We start from the raw sequence: 15891 nt of genomic DNA on the forward strand, positions 1-15891 counted from the left end.
AGTAAACTTTACACATGGAAAGACAGACGATCCAGGCAAGAACAAAACTATGACAGCAGAAGTCGCGATATGTACTTGGGCTATGCAGCGGTCGGTGACAGTTCAAAAAAAATTTCGGGGGGGGGGGGGGGAAGGGGGGTTGCTGGAGCCACATAAGCCCCCCTTGGCTACGCCTCTGGCTGGCCTGACAGTTTGTATTGTTGCCTATGTTGGTAGCGGTCATAGTTGTTCAGGCGAATATGCTCGACGTTTGTAACTTGTAACCGATTATTCCCAAGTGAACACTCCACATACTTTTTCTGGACGCAGAAAATGCACAGTGGTCGGAAATTCGGTTGGCTTTACATTTTTCTCAGACAGCCGGAACCAAGAGAAGAAGGGATGAAAAGTTCGAGACTTCCTTGATGCGCGTTCCAGGTTTGCAGCTTCTCATGATCAGTGATTAAAGTCGGATATGCTCCCTTTTCCTGTATACTCGTTCACTTTCATCCGTCGACCGCTTTCCATGCAGGCGACCCGATCCGTAGGGGATTGTCAACATTCTAACAAATAATTAACAGTAACAAAAAAAAATGCGGGTAAGTCCTCTTCGATCAGACTAGACTGTTGAGCGCACCGAACTCTTCATTCGCAAAAAAATATGCTGCTCAGGTTATCCGCGCATTTCAAAAATATTGCTTCCTGTGTCTTACGGGCGGCGAAAAAGAAAGACAAAATAAGAAAAGAAACACAGGGATGGAAAGAATCGAATGGGTTTAGTGAAGTGCCTGGGGTCGTTTTGATGATCGTTATTATAATCTTAAATTCTTGTCGTTTCTCGTAATAAATAAGACTCTCCTAATAAACTATGCCAGATTCAAGGTAATGGCCCGTAATGTATAAAAAACGAACAGTTTTGCGTTAATGGCAGACATCGTTATGAAAGCCGGAATTAAAGTGACAGTCCGCTGCGTTAAGTGTTCACTATCTGCCTGGGCCCATGACCTGGGGTGAGGGTAAGCAGATTGTCAGCGACATCACTTCTTGAGTACGTGCCTGAAACCTAACCTTTAGGAAAATTGGGTGCGAAGAAAGGAAAGGCGCAGTAACTGTCTCAACTAAGTGGACACGTCAACTACTTTGGGAGAGAAGCTATCAATGGAGGAAAGAAAGGAGGAAGAGAAAGAAAGAAAGAAAGAAAGAAAGAAAGGAAGAAAGAAAGAAAGAAAGAAAGAAAGAAAGAAAGAAAGAAAGAAAGAAAGAAAGAAAGAAAGAAAGAGCCGCTGTAATATGCGTGGTGGCCTCCGGATTAAATTCGACCGCCGGGAGCTCTTGAGCGTGCACTGACATCGCACAGTTGCAGCTCAATGGGCAGTGAAACTCCCTTAGATGTACTGTGGACGTTTAAGACGTCCACGGAACGCCAAATGTAGCTTCAGTGCCTGTAGTGGGAGCACTTGAGCGCCTTACGGATTTCGCCTCTATCGAAGCGCGGTCGCCTCAGCCGGGACTCGATCATGAGCGTGTTCCACGATAAACAACAGCGGAGAGAAAAACGTGGAAATAAAAGGAAAAAGGAAATCCTCGAGGAAGCTTTGCACGCGCCGTTCAATCTCTCAAGAAAGGTAAAATAAACAACGAAGAAAAAACAAACGGAAGCGTCATCGTCACATGTGTATTGCAAAACACACGGGAGTGGATGAATGTCGCGACGCCACCTGCAATACATCAAGCTCAGAGGTATGCGAACAGTCACAGGGCAGGCATTTGAATCTCACGTGGGTTCCGTACATCGGGATTTTGCAAATTAGTTGACTATACGCACTAATGAGTCACTAGGGTTCTAGACCCGTGCGGGTTTTGGATCACGGCTCGAGATCTCAGTTCAATGAAATCGAACGTGCACACTCTACCTTTCTATAGCGTGACGTCGAGGTTCTCTTCAAGTCGACACTGTTGTCACGGTGGCGGTGGAAGGCCGATGAGTTGCGTTGCCCAGGACACACCCCCAAGTCAACGCTCGTTCTCAAGCAACAACGTCTCGTGTTGTGACAACGTTCCGCGACACCGGCAACAAGATCCCAACGAACGGGGCGTGAAGAATACCGGACGTTTCTCCGCCAGCTACAAATGCTGCCCCCTCACCACCGGCGCGCAGCTTGCATGCTCGCGAGGAGATCGCGACGGCGGCGTCGACGTCGCAGTGGAGCCGCTATTTGCGCGGGTCGAAGATAAAACGGGTGTCCGATATCGGCGTTTTTCCCTTATCGGACGGCATCGAGACTTGCGCTTCTGGTGGAGCGAGGTTAGCGGATAAGGGGGGAAAGGGACGGGACCTGGGAAACGATAGGAAGCCGGACTTTTCCCCCTCTCGGTTTCTTCCGTTAAGCGCTGCCGGTGTGACGCGGATTTCGTCGGGAGAGGAGGCAAATAGCACGCGGTGTTCAGAAGTGGCGTAACGTGGGTCACATCGCGTCTCAGTCACGCCTGTGAGTCATGAGCGCGCCGCTCGCTTTGTGCCGTAGCAGGGCGCACGCGACGAAGACGGATGAGGTCACGCTCTGCAATGCGCGCGCACAGACCGAGCTTGCAGAGGTAAACGACGCAAATGGGAACAGCTGCACTGCTATATGCGCGGTGACTGAGGACATTGGCTGCGTACGTGGAGTGAGGCATGCTTCAAAAGGGAATTGAACTGGCTCCTTTTGGATGCGCTATGGCTAGTGACTCCTGCAGAAACGATCTTATAGGCCTCCATTGTGACGATTTGTGCTCAGACTGAAATGGAAAAGATGATCATTCATTGAGGCACTGCTGATTGCCAAAACCGGGCACCAGTGTGTCAGCACCCCTTCAGTTTTGCTGACTGACAAGGAATATGGTTTCCAAGAAAGATGTTAATGCTGACACAGCTTTTGCGTTTATGTAATGACTTTGCCTATGCATCACTCCTTTTTGCTCGTTTTGGTAGAAAATGCCCCGTGTTCGTTGCTTTAATTGCGCAGTTCTGACTCAGCTTTCGCTCCGTTCTGTTATCCTCGTTAGAAATGCTTTTGCTTATGTTATCTTTTCCGTTTGACTTTATGGTACGTTTTTGTCCATTTTTACTTTTGACTTTGCATTTTGTTTTTGGCACTGCTTTGGCTCGCGCTTTCAATTTTGCCAGTTTTTCTTCTTTTCTGTTATCCACCGGGCCTGCTGTTTATTGAATTCTTGCTGCGCACGTGCCAAACTTTTGATAAGCAATTGATGGATGGTGTCTTGATATGAAGATTTCTGGTGCCACGCGGGTCTTGGATTGCATTTAAAAAGCTGCTCGTTGCTCTCAATAAATTGTTGGTAGTTTGGCGCCTGTATTGTCAGCATCTGTGTCTGTCCTCATCTTTTGGCTCTGTTTCCTCTAGCCATGAAACGAGACCTACAAGCCCAAACCTCTACTTTAGCCGTCCCGCTCACTGCTGCTTTCTAACAGTATGAGTATGAGACAGTTTGTTCTTCCATTCAGTCATTCAGTCGATGAGTCAGTCAGTCAGTCGGTAGGTCCACAGATCCACAGGTCCACGATAGATCCACATATCGGTCGATCGATCGATCGATCGATCGATCGATCGATCGATCAATCAATCAATCAATCAATCAATCAATCAATCAATCAATCAATCAATCAATCAATCAATCAATCAATCAATCAATCAATCAATCAATCAATCAATTGAACCGCAACTAACTGCCTGCTTTATTCTGTGCAGGCCGCCGCGGTGGCTCAGTGGTTATGGTGCTCGGCTGCTGACCCGAAGGACGCGGGTTCGATACCGGCCGCGGCGGTTGAATTTCTTTGGAGGAGAAATTCTAGAGGCCCGTGTACTGTGCGATGTCAGTGCACGTTAAAGAACCCCAGGTGGTCGAAATTTCCGGAGCCCTCTACTACGGCGTCTCTCATAGCCTTAGTCGCTTTGGGACGTTAAACCCCATAAACCAAACCAAACCATTCTGTGCAGATAAGTGTGTAAGCTCTCATTTATTTCTAGCTATATTGCGGCTGTTGGACTGCTCCGTGCGTGAATGAAATGATGAGAGACAAGGCATCCTAGACTATAAAAGAAGTCGCGAAAGTACTCGCTGACATGTCAGCACAATTTGAAGCCAATCAGGTAGAGCTGAAAAAGGCCCTAACTAAGGTGATTTAAGATGAGCTCCAGCCAGTGCGCACATCCGTGGAATTCATTAACACAAACTTCGAGGAGCTTAAGGGCGAAATAGTTGAAATGAGAAAGGATCTGATAGACGTCAAGGCTGAAAATACAGAAATAAAGAAGGAAAAAAGTCGCCTGACGAAAGAGCTAGAGTCGATGAAGAAAGAGATGGTTGACTTGCAACAGTACAGCAGACGAAATAATCTGGAAATCAAGGGGCTTCCGATAGACCAGGATGAAGACTTTGTCTCCACTCTGAAAAACATATAACCCCATCTGCAAATTGATTTCAATGAGAGTGACAGTGATGCCGTACACCGAGTACCATCGATGAACAAAAAAAAAAGAGTGAAATGTTGTGATCAAATTTCACTCGCGTACCGCTAGAGACAAAACGCTGAAAACAGCCAAAAAGCACAGACTAAATGCATTTCAACTCGGTTTCATAAGTTCAGAAGAAGTCATACTGAACGAGCATTTGTGTCCGGCAAAAAAGTGCTGCTGGGGAACTCTCTGAAGAAAAAGAGAGAGAAGGGTTGGAAGTATGCTTGGGTCACAGATGGAAAAATTTTGATGCCGAAAACTGAGAACTCGCACGTTCTGCATATAACATGCATAGCTGACCTCGCCCAGGTTTTGTAATCAATTTTTCTACCCTGTATCTTTGCATGACTTGCACTTCCGGTCAAATCGAAAACAAATGGCTTGGGCGGGGTCAGGTATCCGGATTACACTGTAATATCCGGAGTGCAAGGAAAAATCTTGATTACTTGGTTGCTTATCTGTCACACTACTCACACCGTCACGATGTTATCGCGTTGACAAAGACTTGGCTTAAACAAGATGAAAGTGCTGAGCTTCCTGGTTACATTTTTCTTTCGCGACCACGGGGTGGTACAGCACGTGGTGGTGGCGTCGCATTTTGTTATTCGAAATGAGCTCGGTTACTGTTGCCATGATAATGCCCATTTTGACGAAAGCATTGCCGAATCTCTCTTTATTCAATTGAAGTGTGGCATCACTACTGGCGCTGTTTACCGCCCACGCAGCGCTTGTTTGGTTTATGGTTTGGTTTATGGGGTTTAACGTCCCAAAGCGACTCAGGCTATGAGAGACGACGTAGTGGAGGGCTCCGGAAATTTCGACCACCTGGGGTTCTTTAACGTGCACTGACATCGCACAGTACACGGGCCTCTAGAATTTCTCCTCCAAAGAAATTCGACCGCCGCGGCCGGGATCGAACCCGCGTCTTTCGGGTCAGCAGCCGAGCACCATAACCACTGAACCACCGCGGCGGCCCCAGCGCTTGTCTAAACACATTCTATTCAGTAATGGAAAGTATCCTGTAACCACTTGCGACAAGTAAAGCTGTGATTGTCTGTGGAGATTTCAATATTGATTTGTTGAAAGATAACTTCTGTGAATATCTCCTTCACTTACAGTCTTTTAAGTTAACAAATGTTATAGCTGAGCCAACTCGAGTCACTAATCAATCCGCCTCATTGATTGACCATGTGCTGTGAGACAAGGACGTAAATGTGTTTGTTAGTGTCTGCGACGTTGCCATTTCAGACCACAATCCAACATTTGTGCTTTATCCCTGTGACCCTTTGCGCTGTCATTCCATACCGCCTAAAGAACGCGCTACTCGAATCGATTACTCATACGTGCGATCGTTGCTTCAGTGCACTGATTTTGAAGGCGTATACGATAACGACGAAGATAATGAATGTCAGAATCTAGACGTAATTGCGACAATCAATCAATCAATCAATCAATCAATCAATCAATCAATCAATCAATCAATCAATCAATCAATCAATCAATCAATCAATCAATCAATCAATCAATCAAAAAGTCCTGTTGAACCTTTGAAAAGGCCCCAAAAATGTTCCGGCTTGGGATCCAACTTTGTTTTGTCATTCAAAAGCCTTCGGGAAGGGAGGTGCTATAATAGAGCACAACTTAAAAAAAGTAGTACTAAACAAATGGTCTGCACTGTGCTGCATTACTCCTCAAACCAATCGCAACACAAAATAATATCAATATATTAATGTACTGCTCAATTAAACATGTCCGAGACATAAAAACTGTTGCGCTTATAATTTTACATTCTGGTTAGCGTTCGATGTGGTTTGGTTTGGTTTCAAGGGGTTTAACGTCCCGAAGCGACTCAGGCTATGAGGGACGCAGTAGTGAAAGTCTCCGGATAATTTCGGCCACCTAGGGTTCTTTAACATACACTAACATCGCACAGTACACGGGCCTCTAGAGTATCGCCTCCATTGAAATTCGGCCTCCACGGCCGGGATCGAACCCGCGTCTTTCGAGTCAGCAGCCGAGCACCATTTCAAGCATTTCACCCCCGATAAGCCGAGCGGCGAGCACTAAGCCAGGGAAAAAACTTGCGCCCAAAATGTATATCCCGTGAGTACCAGGCAGCACTGGGGATCGAACCCCGCACATTCCGCCTATTCATTTTAATAGTAGTCTGGAGATGCGACAGGTAAGAAGGAAGCCTGAGGCCAGGTTAACCTGACAAATAAATTCACGTAGTGAACTCCAGCTCATAAAAGCGTGTGAATGAAACTTGGATGCTATTCTTACTCAGACAACACCAGAAACCTGCCAGTTAAAGAACTGACTTTTCAGGTAAATAATAGCTTAATATATTGATATAAGAAATAAATCACAAATATCCTAGCTTGCCGATTCTTACCAGGCCGCATGGTGCCGTGTCGCGCCATAACATGACATGAAAGCGACAAACTATTACAACAGTGAGTAAGCTGTGGTGTTTCCGGTGTTGTGAACAACCTAGAACATGAATATCAATTTGAAACATATCGCTTTCTTTTCTCTCTGAGTTTGCAGTTTTGGTGACATTTTTCAGTGAAAGCCACATTTACTCAGTCACCTCCCAGCCCTCATACGATAACGCCTTTCCCTTCCACCGTATCTGCAATGCTTATACGATCTTTACTCAGACAATCTCTTCTAATCCTCATTTTATTTAGTTCAAGCGAAGTAAACTTCAAGTCTGCTGCAGCTAATTGCAACTGTGCAACCGCAACATATTGCCGCGAATGTTTGCAGTATTTGTTCATTCTTCAAAGCTGCCGGCACGCCGCTTAGTCGCTTTGTTTGAGATGCAAGACGCGCCTGGATTTATTTCGATTGATCACATCCAGGCGGAGCCGATTCTACGTTGTTCCATAATGTTCTAGTAACTTTCAAGCTTTATCTCCAAAGTTCGCTATCACCTTTAAAACGAGCTCGACCGAGAGCGGCGGGCATCCTGTTCGACGACCGCCGAGCACGCTTGTTGCTACGCCGCCGCCGTGTGATTCAGTTCTTTGCGGGCGCAAGTCAGCCCAAATAAAGAGTTTCGTTTAGAAGCCATTCTCGCTGTTTTCCTGTTCGCCCGACTGCAGTCACCACTACGTGACAATATCAGGCTCTATCCCTGCTCCAAGCACAAAGTTTGCTTTGAGGGGCGGTAAACTGTTCGTCCATTACAGGGAACCCATGTTGGGCTGATGTCGATATTGCTAATTGGACCAGCATCGAGCCACTGTGGACGGCACTCCGGCATATTTCATTGGTCTTATTTCGGGCAGAGGTTGAGAGTCCATGAGGGGATAATGTTGGTGTTAAAATTCATGCCTACAGCAGCCCAATGCCCGCAGGTCCCTGGGCTCCTTATCGGTAGCCCGCATGATCCATATTTGGTCCACTAATACTACTAACTGGTCCGATCTTCGGCCCATGTATGCAGTCTAACTATAGTTGTCAAGTGGGTCAGATGTCGGGGCAATGTGGGCAGTCCACATGGGCTCCTGTAATTGGTTCCACACCGCGTCTGTTTAGTGCGAACCTCAACGTAGGCTGCCAAATGGCTGCCATGATGTGTGCCACTTCTTACAGTCTATAGTGCGTCCTAGTTGCGTGTCTGGTTATGTCCTGTGTCTGCTCGGGTAATTTCATGTGTTTAAAATGGCTGAGCTCCGAAACTATGCCTTTGTTCTGTTGAGTTGTTGAATTCATTACTTGTTGAAATTCTTACACATACGAACTTACAGAAGTCACTTATCGACATGCACGTATACAGGTTGGCCAGTGGACTTATGCAATTCACTGTGCGGTACAGGCAAGAAGCCTGATATAGGAACAACAGGGCTTTGACGTCGTCGGTCACACTTAGGGTTGCTGAAGAATTCCCTGCAACTGTATCTAGTCTGCTTTCACAAAGGCGACAGGGGACCAATGAAAGAGTTTGGAGCGAAAACGTGAGTCCGGTTAGGTCTTTGAATACCGAAATAGGACTGCTTGCGGATGAACTGCCAAAGAAAAGCCAAATGAGGGCTTGCCCCCCTCCCCCTTTCACACAAACGTTCTCTCCAGTGAGTCAGCGTACGCTTTTCTGGAGGATATGCCCCAGTCAAAGCGGCCCAGTAGCACCCATAGATTTCCAACATCTTGTGTTACCGCGTGTTAGTACAGCCAGGGTCCTTCAGTTGACATAGGCGTACCTCTCCCGCACATGCGCGTTTCGAACGACATCTAAATATGCATTGCCAAAGCGAGCAATAATCAAAAAGCTGCCACTGGCAGATAAGCGCGAATGCAGGCGCTTACACGCCCCTTTGTACCAGACGGGCGCTCATCAATAAGGCAGAGCAAGTGGCGAAAGCTCCCGAAACGGGTCACCGAGATACGCGACCATGCGTTTCCTGCTCTACTCACTAGATGGAAGCGCTGCTCTTCATTACCGGAAGAGCAATTTGCATTTCGCGACACACTAGCAGACGGCCGGCCTTGCGTAGATCGATTTTCGATGTCCGGCCGCTCAAATATTATCGATGCCGGGGATAGGCTGACGCAAAAAGTAGGGGGCAGTCTCTCAGTCTGGCTAGGCGTCGGCGGAAGCGGACGCGGCGACGGTTGGTCAGTGGCGTCACCTGGCGTCACATCCCTTCACCCGGCCATCGGTCGCACAGGGCAACACGATGCCGGCGCGGGACAACATGCCGTAAGGTGAGCGAGCCCGCGTCTTGTTTCACAGATTTCACGAAAGTTAGGAACTATCACATTTATCTCTGTATTGACAGCCCACCAGACTGTAGCTGACTGCCATTAACTGTGCAGCTCTCGTACCCTCGGGAGCAGGCGTCGGAGACGGATCCAGCAGACGACGCACGGCTGCGAAGCTAGCAAAGAAGTCGTCTGCTTTCAGAGCGTTTACTTTTAGAAAAATATCGCTTTGACTTAGACAGTAACTATTTCATAACTCTGTCCGTGTAGTTCGACCCCCGCAATATGCGTCAGGCGCGTTCGCGGCGCAACAGGGATTGCGGAACGTCCAAGTCAAACAAATTCGTTTTATCCTTATTATTCGCTGTGAAATAACAGATTTCGACGTTCATATGTTCCTGTAGCACTGTCCGAGATGTTCAAAATGTCAGTGGTCTAAGCCACCTGAGGAAAACATTGAAATCAATGCGTGTTCCGAAGAGCCTCTCTTCAGTGATACTCCCAAGTTTGCCACAGCGTCGCGATCCAAGTTACATGAATATACGTTCATACATAGTTGTTTCCCGGTTGAAAATGTACACAGATGCTTGTCAGTGTATTAGAAGTGATAAACGGAAACCTAATCTGCATCCAGAGCATTGATAAAATATTAAGCTGTGACAAAAAAAAAAAAAACGCTCTTTATGCGTACTACATGTCTTATGCTTAACTTTATGACTTACAAAAGCTTAGCGAAGCTTAACCGAATAAATGAACTAATTATGAGTCATAAACATGATGTGAGACAGAAAACAAAAACAAAAGAAGCATTTACTGCAGAACTTGTTCGCCATTCATAAAAACCGCTTGCAAAGCTACGTTTGAAATCGCGTTTTCGGACTGATAGACGAGTAATCTTAACATGCGAACGATAGATAAAAACAAGCACTCATCACGAACTGATATCGAAACGAACGTTAACTAAATTTTAAGTCAATCCTACACACTCTCCGCACTTAATATGCGCAGAATTTTCAAAGCTTCGACTAACATTTCTTTCGGCCCAAGAACTTTATCCCATTTTCCGCGACTCCTTTCCTATACCCTCCGTAGGAGTATTATTTCAGCATCGCAACTACCATCACAGTGTGTTAGTTGCTTGTTTTCTGTCGACGCCGACGTTTTGATGGCGGAGGATGGATGAGAAACCAATGCAACCTCACGCGAATAACGTGTTTATCAAGTTTCCAACGCCAATAATTGTGAACATAGTCGTTGTGATTAATTTACAGAGAACGCTTGGCAACGCAGACTGCGTTACGAAATTGATTTCAGTAAAAGTGATTGGCTTGTCGCACTCGGTTGGTTGCGACTGAGAGAAGAATGAAAAGGAAAGTGCACGGGCCTGCCAACTGGCTCAAGCCAAGCCACCACCACTGCCACGTGCAGATTGAAGTGAGTTGAAAGATAAGAGAGAGAGAGAGAGAGAGAGAGAGAGAGAGAGAGAGAGAGAGAGAGAAAATCTCGCAGTGCGCAAATGTGAATAGCAGCAATGAAGCGCCCAACGGTGTTGAAAAGCCTCGAGTTTATAGTCCTCTTACAATCCTAGGACTTGACCGAAATTAGACTTTCGACCAATGCCGATGGTTCTACTAAAACATCAGTCATAGAATACTTAAACTATGGAAGCACTATTACGCAAATAAACTGCGTATTTGTGTTTAGTGGCAAGCTATATACTACATGCAAATCTCGCCAAGTTTTAGTTGCATGTTACGACGGTTTCGTTCGCGATAGACAGCAACTCTAGTAACACGTTTCAGTGACCTCTTACGTGAGCACAGCACGCAAGAATTTTTGCCAGGTCGACAAACTTTAAGATAGTAAGGGCAGTAAGGGTAAGGGAAATGAGGAGAGGGAATGGTGGCGTTACTTGGGTGAAAGACGTGTTCTGGATCAGCCCTTATTTCCCGACAGCTGGGAAAGTGAGCAGTTCTACGCCATCCGAAGTTTCAGAGCAGTATAGTCAAGCGAGGAGAGAGTCTGAACTCTGGAGATTATGCGAGCTTGTTTAGACTTGAGGGAGAGTGGCGGGCTTCTCAGCTCCTTGATCGTTCGAGCAGCACAACCCAGGGTGATTTTTTTTTTAACATTTGTAGTTTTTTATTTCAAAACAGTGAGAGTTACATCAGTGCAGTCTGTGCAGGTGGATTTTACAGCAAGGCGGACGTTATGTACTCTCGCCGTCAAAAGAAAATGGAAGGCGACTTTGTCAAAAAAATTTTTTTTCTTTAAATCTAAAGCTTGTTGGTTCATGTTTGTTGATGCACACTGCAAATAGCACAATCACAATCAGGCTGCACTTTATTCAAGGATGCATGCTTTCAGGGGGCTGTGATTAATTTTTTTCGTTAATATTGCCTTCCATTCACTTCTGACGGCACCTGTACGTGATAGAGTCCAATTATGAGACGAATGATTAACATACACAATTAAATTTTTATTTTTACCTTAGGAGGCAAGATTATATTGCGAAATTGAAGGCTGTCAGCTACGAAAGGTGGACCCAGTTTATAAATATTCTTTATTGGCAATGCGGTTCGAAATACTGAAAGTCAAAATTATGCGTTTGAAAGCTCGTTTAAGTGGCTTTTCAGCGTTTCACATTTATAAAATTGTCTCGCTCGCATTTCTAACGTAGCAGATGCAGACGCCGTTCGTGTATTTTATGACTTACAAGCCGTTTATGTGATTTCGGCAAAGATACTACGCGCAACGACACCGTTTTATAAATATGCAACGTGCGAGAGCCAGCACAACGAGCTTTGAAACGCCTGAGTTTGATCTTAGATACTTCGAACCACATTGTCGATAAAAAAAAATTATAAACCGAGCTCACCTTCTATGTTGACTGCCTTCCATTTCGCAATATAATCATTTCCCCTAAAATAGAAAATAAAATGTTGATTAGTCACATTCACAGAGAAGAACAGCGCGGGAAGACGGGACACACGCAAACAAAGATGCAACACAAGCGTTGTTTTTCGCAATGAATCATTACCAACTCTCCCAAATTGCAGCATTACTTAAGTTGATTAGTGAAATTTATTTAAATAATCGTCTAATCATATTGTCCTCCGCGGTGGCTCAGTGGTTATGGTGCTCGGCTGCTGACCCGAAAGACGCGGGCTCGATCCCGGCCGCGGCAGTTGAATTTCTTTGGAGGAGAAATTCTAGAGGCCCGTGCACTGTGCGATGTCAGTGCACGTTAAAGAACCCCAGGTGGTCGAAATTTCCGGAGCCCTCCACTACGGCGTCTCTCATAGCCTTAGTCGCTTTGGGACGTTAAACCCCATAAACCAAACCAAACCAAACCAACCATATTGAGCCCAATTAGGCCTTGCAGTACAACTCTCCTGCAGAGACCGTACCGACGTATCTCTCACAGTGTTTAAAATAAATATCTGCAAAAGTGTACAGAAATCACCCTGTATATTAACGACAGTGTTTAATGGCACATCTCGCATTCTCACGTTGCTCAGCGATGTTAGGCGCACGTTATGAAAACATGGACGCACTATGAGGAAATGCCGCACACAATACACGTCGGCATATGCGACGGGAAACGCTGAACCTTGTGGAACACCAGGCTGGTGCGCAGATCGAGTCGGTGCGCAGGTGATTGAGAGAGCGGTGCTTTTTTTTCGATGGAACACGGGTAGAACACACGGGGGTGCAAATGCGACCCATTCATTACTCTCCCCGGATAAACCATCTCTTTGGACACGCGTTCTATTTCAGTGCGGGAAAACGTGAAACAGGGGGGTAAAAGCGGAAATCCGTAGCACAGAATTCAGTGCACTCAATCTTTTGTGCGTGTGTTTGGCGTGCCGTGACTTTTACGTGCTACAGTACTGCTTTTCAACGTTGAATTACGGCCACAGATTGTTTCCAAGCAAAAGTGTTACTGTACGCGTTTTTCAAATATGTCATACAGCATAGCGAGCAACGCAGTAGGGAAGGGGGAAGGCAGGAAAAGGACGTTGTGCCGCAGTGGTGATAACTTACGGGCATTTGGTATATGCATAAGGTGGTCGCAGCTGGCACAGTACTATAGGTTATATGGAAGCATATGGGAGAGATCTTTGTCTTGCAATGGGCGTAGTTAGGCTGACGATTATGATGATTTTGTCAATAATGGTGAGAATTTATGGAGAATGGTTAATACGTATTCATATTTGCTGCGCTACACCAAACTTTACACGATGTTCAAATTGTTACCGTACAGAAATCAACAAGCAGCTGCAGTTTACGGCAACGGAATCAGGAGTAAATGCTCCCGTTTTTCGAATGCACACACGGCTGCGGGAGTCCGTACGCTGACGTCATTGTGTGTCAGACTAAATGAGTGTAATCTTTTTCAACGAGCATTCTCGTGTATCTGCGAGCTCCATTACAGGAAATCAGTACGCTTGAGATCATCATCATCAGAATCATCATCAGCCTGACTACGCCTACTGCAGGGCAAATGCCTCTCCCATGTCTCTCAAATTAAGCCTGTCCTTTGCCAGCTGCGGCCATCGTATCCTCCCAAATTTCTTAATCTTGTCCGCCCACCTGTCTTTCTGCCGTCCCCTGCTACGTTTGCCTTCTCTTTGAATCCACTCCGTTACCCTTAAGGACCAGCGGTTATCTTGCCTTCGCATTATATGCCCTGCCCAAGTCCATTTCTTCCTCTTGATTTCGACTAGGATGTCATTAACCCGCGTTTGTTCCCTAACCCGCTCCGCCCGCTTCCGGTCTCTGATGTTGATCATAGAAGCTCCTTGGCGCAAAGTGAAAAGCCTTAATAAAAAAATACAGCATGAACTGCAACAAAAAAGTGTGAACCTTTTAGGCTGGACTTCGTTTTACGAAACTTCGAGAAACAAAAAAATTCGCTTCCGCAGAAGGTACACCCCCCGTCAGAATTATACAGCCCAAAGAATTTGCCTGCAAGGCCTTCAGCGTTCCTGGTTATGCATACTCAGTGACCGTAATCTCTCGATTGATAAATGGCTTCGAGTTCTCATTGCTCCCAAGCTTTGTATTGCTAGACGTTCCAGGGAGCCCCGTTAATGCACTTGGACTATGGTGCAATGACCATCTGTTTCTTATTATTCTTAATGCATAAATGCTTTTTACATACAGCTTGCACGCCACATTCTCAAACACTTCTGAGTCCTCACTGCAGACTTCGCGTGAATAACAGTCCAGTACCAATGTAGAGTGAGGGCAAGTGGATGGCTTCTTGACAACATAAAGCGAACAAGGGAGGGGAAGGCCTCAGGGCGCTTGCCGATGTTTCGACTAGAGGGCTTGTCTTCGTCCGGACAAAGCATTCATCACTATCGGGGTTTAAATATGGCTTAACTCCGTGGAGAAAACCCCAGTGAGAGGAAGAAGGGCGTGAAGTGGTAAGGGTGTTAGCGTGGGCAGCGTGAACTTGAAAATCGTGTCCTGGCAGAATGGCTGCTGAAGAGTGTGCTAAAGAGAACAACGAAGAGGGCTCAGCTTTAGTTAACGACAACGCAGAGAGCTATGGAAAGAAAAATGATAGGTGTAACGTTGCGAGATCGGAAGCGGATGGAGTGAGTGAGGGAACAAACGCTGGTTTATGACATCCTAGTTGAAATCAAGAGGAAGAAATGAGCTTGGACAGTGCATGTAATGCGAAGGCAAGATAACCGCTGGTCCTTAAAGGGACCATGAAAAGAATTAAAAGCCGCTTGTAAATGTTAGAAGTGATGCTCAGAAGCATTGACACCAAGTATGAGCCTTCGGAACTGAGCCGGAAATTTATTATGAATTTTTGAAAATCGTGTTTTTTAAAATTCGCGGGCCGCTTGGTGTCTTCGTAGGGAGCAATTCTGAAACCAAAATCGGGAAAACAGACGTCACTAGTCCCATGACGTCGGCAGGCCACCACACGCTGTCATTCGCTAGAGCCGCGGCAGCTTCGACGTCACGGGCACACTTCCGGTAGCGGTGAAAATCGTCTGCTCGAGCTGCCGCGCGACCCACTCGGGCAAGCGCGAGCCAGGGCATTGCCTTCGCGCATATGGTTTTAATTTACCTCTGCCGCCTCTTTCTGCCGGGAGTTCGGGAGCCACTCGCAGTGCCTTTTTCGACCGCCCAAGATGAATACGCCTTGCTGTGTCGTCGGCTGCAAACCCAGTGACTGGCGAGGTGTTGAACTCAGGCATGTTATTCCTAGAGACGTGCGTGAGCGAGCAGCCTGGATGGAGCGCATCGGACTGCCAGCGTCGCAATCCAAGAAAGCGCCGAGACAGGAGAGACGCTGCCGACGCACGCTGCTCCTCGGGAGTGCGACAACCGGAAGCCGTGAACCGAACGTCAACGAATGACGTATTCATGGGCGGAGCCCAGTCCCGGAGCTGTTTTCTTAATTTTTTTATGGTGCCCCGCGCGTACGAGTTGAGGGGGGAGAGGAGGAGGGTGATATTTAATCGCCTATAACTTCGTTGTTATTGATGGTAGCTCAAAAATTCTTGCGCTGGAGTGACGAGTGATGGATTGCCTATCTTTACATAATCTCAATTAATTTGTTTCATGGTCCCTTTAAGGGTAACGGAGTGGATTCCAAGAGAAGGCAAACGTAGCAGGGGGTGGCAGAAAGTTAGATCGGCGGACGAGATTAAGAAGT

General features: G+C 46.4%; 2 protein-coding genes across 4 annotated transcripts in view; one reads left to right on the forward strand and one right to left on the reverse strand.

Moving 5' to 3' along the window:
• LOC149363918 (ATP-dependent translocase ABCB1-like) overlaps positions 1 to 15891 on the reverse strand; it is a 125846-nt gene that overhangs the window by 69003 nt on the left and 40952 nt on the right. The window contains exon 1 of one of the 3 annotated variants that reach the window (XM_089573903.1): positions 1893 to 2329. The exons of the other annotated variants lie outside the window; for them this stretch is intronic. The gene's annotated coding sequence lies outside the window, so the exon portion shown is untranslated. Of the gene's footprint in view, positions 1 to 1892; positions 2330 to 15891 lie in introns of those variants that run through there. 3 annotated transcript variants of the gene reach the window in all.
• LOC149363920 (uncharacterized) overlaps positions 8899 to 15891 on the forward strand; it is a 120987-nt gene continuing 113994 nt past the window's right edge. Inside the window, exon 1 of the mRNA XM_089573900.1 lies at positions 8899 to 9209. Within this exon, the coding sequence (XP_089430026.1) occupies positions 9010 to 9209 (200 nt within the window). The 5' untranslated portion in view covers positions 8899 to 9009. The remainder of the gene's footprint in view (positions 9210 to 15891) is intronic.

This window comes from Amblyomma mixtum, chromosome 2 (assembly GCF_055824585.1).
Source record: "Amblyomma mixtum isolate Tamu chromosome 2, ASM5582458v1, whole genome shotgun sequence".
Classification (NCBI taxonomy): domain Eukaryota; kingdom Metazoa; phylum Arthropoda; class Arachnida; order Ixodida; family Ixodidae; genus Amblyomma; species Amblyomma mixtum.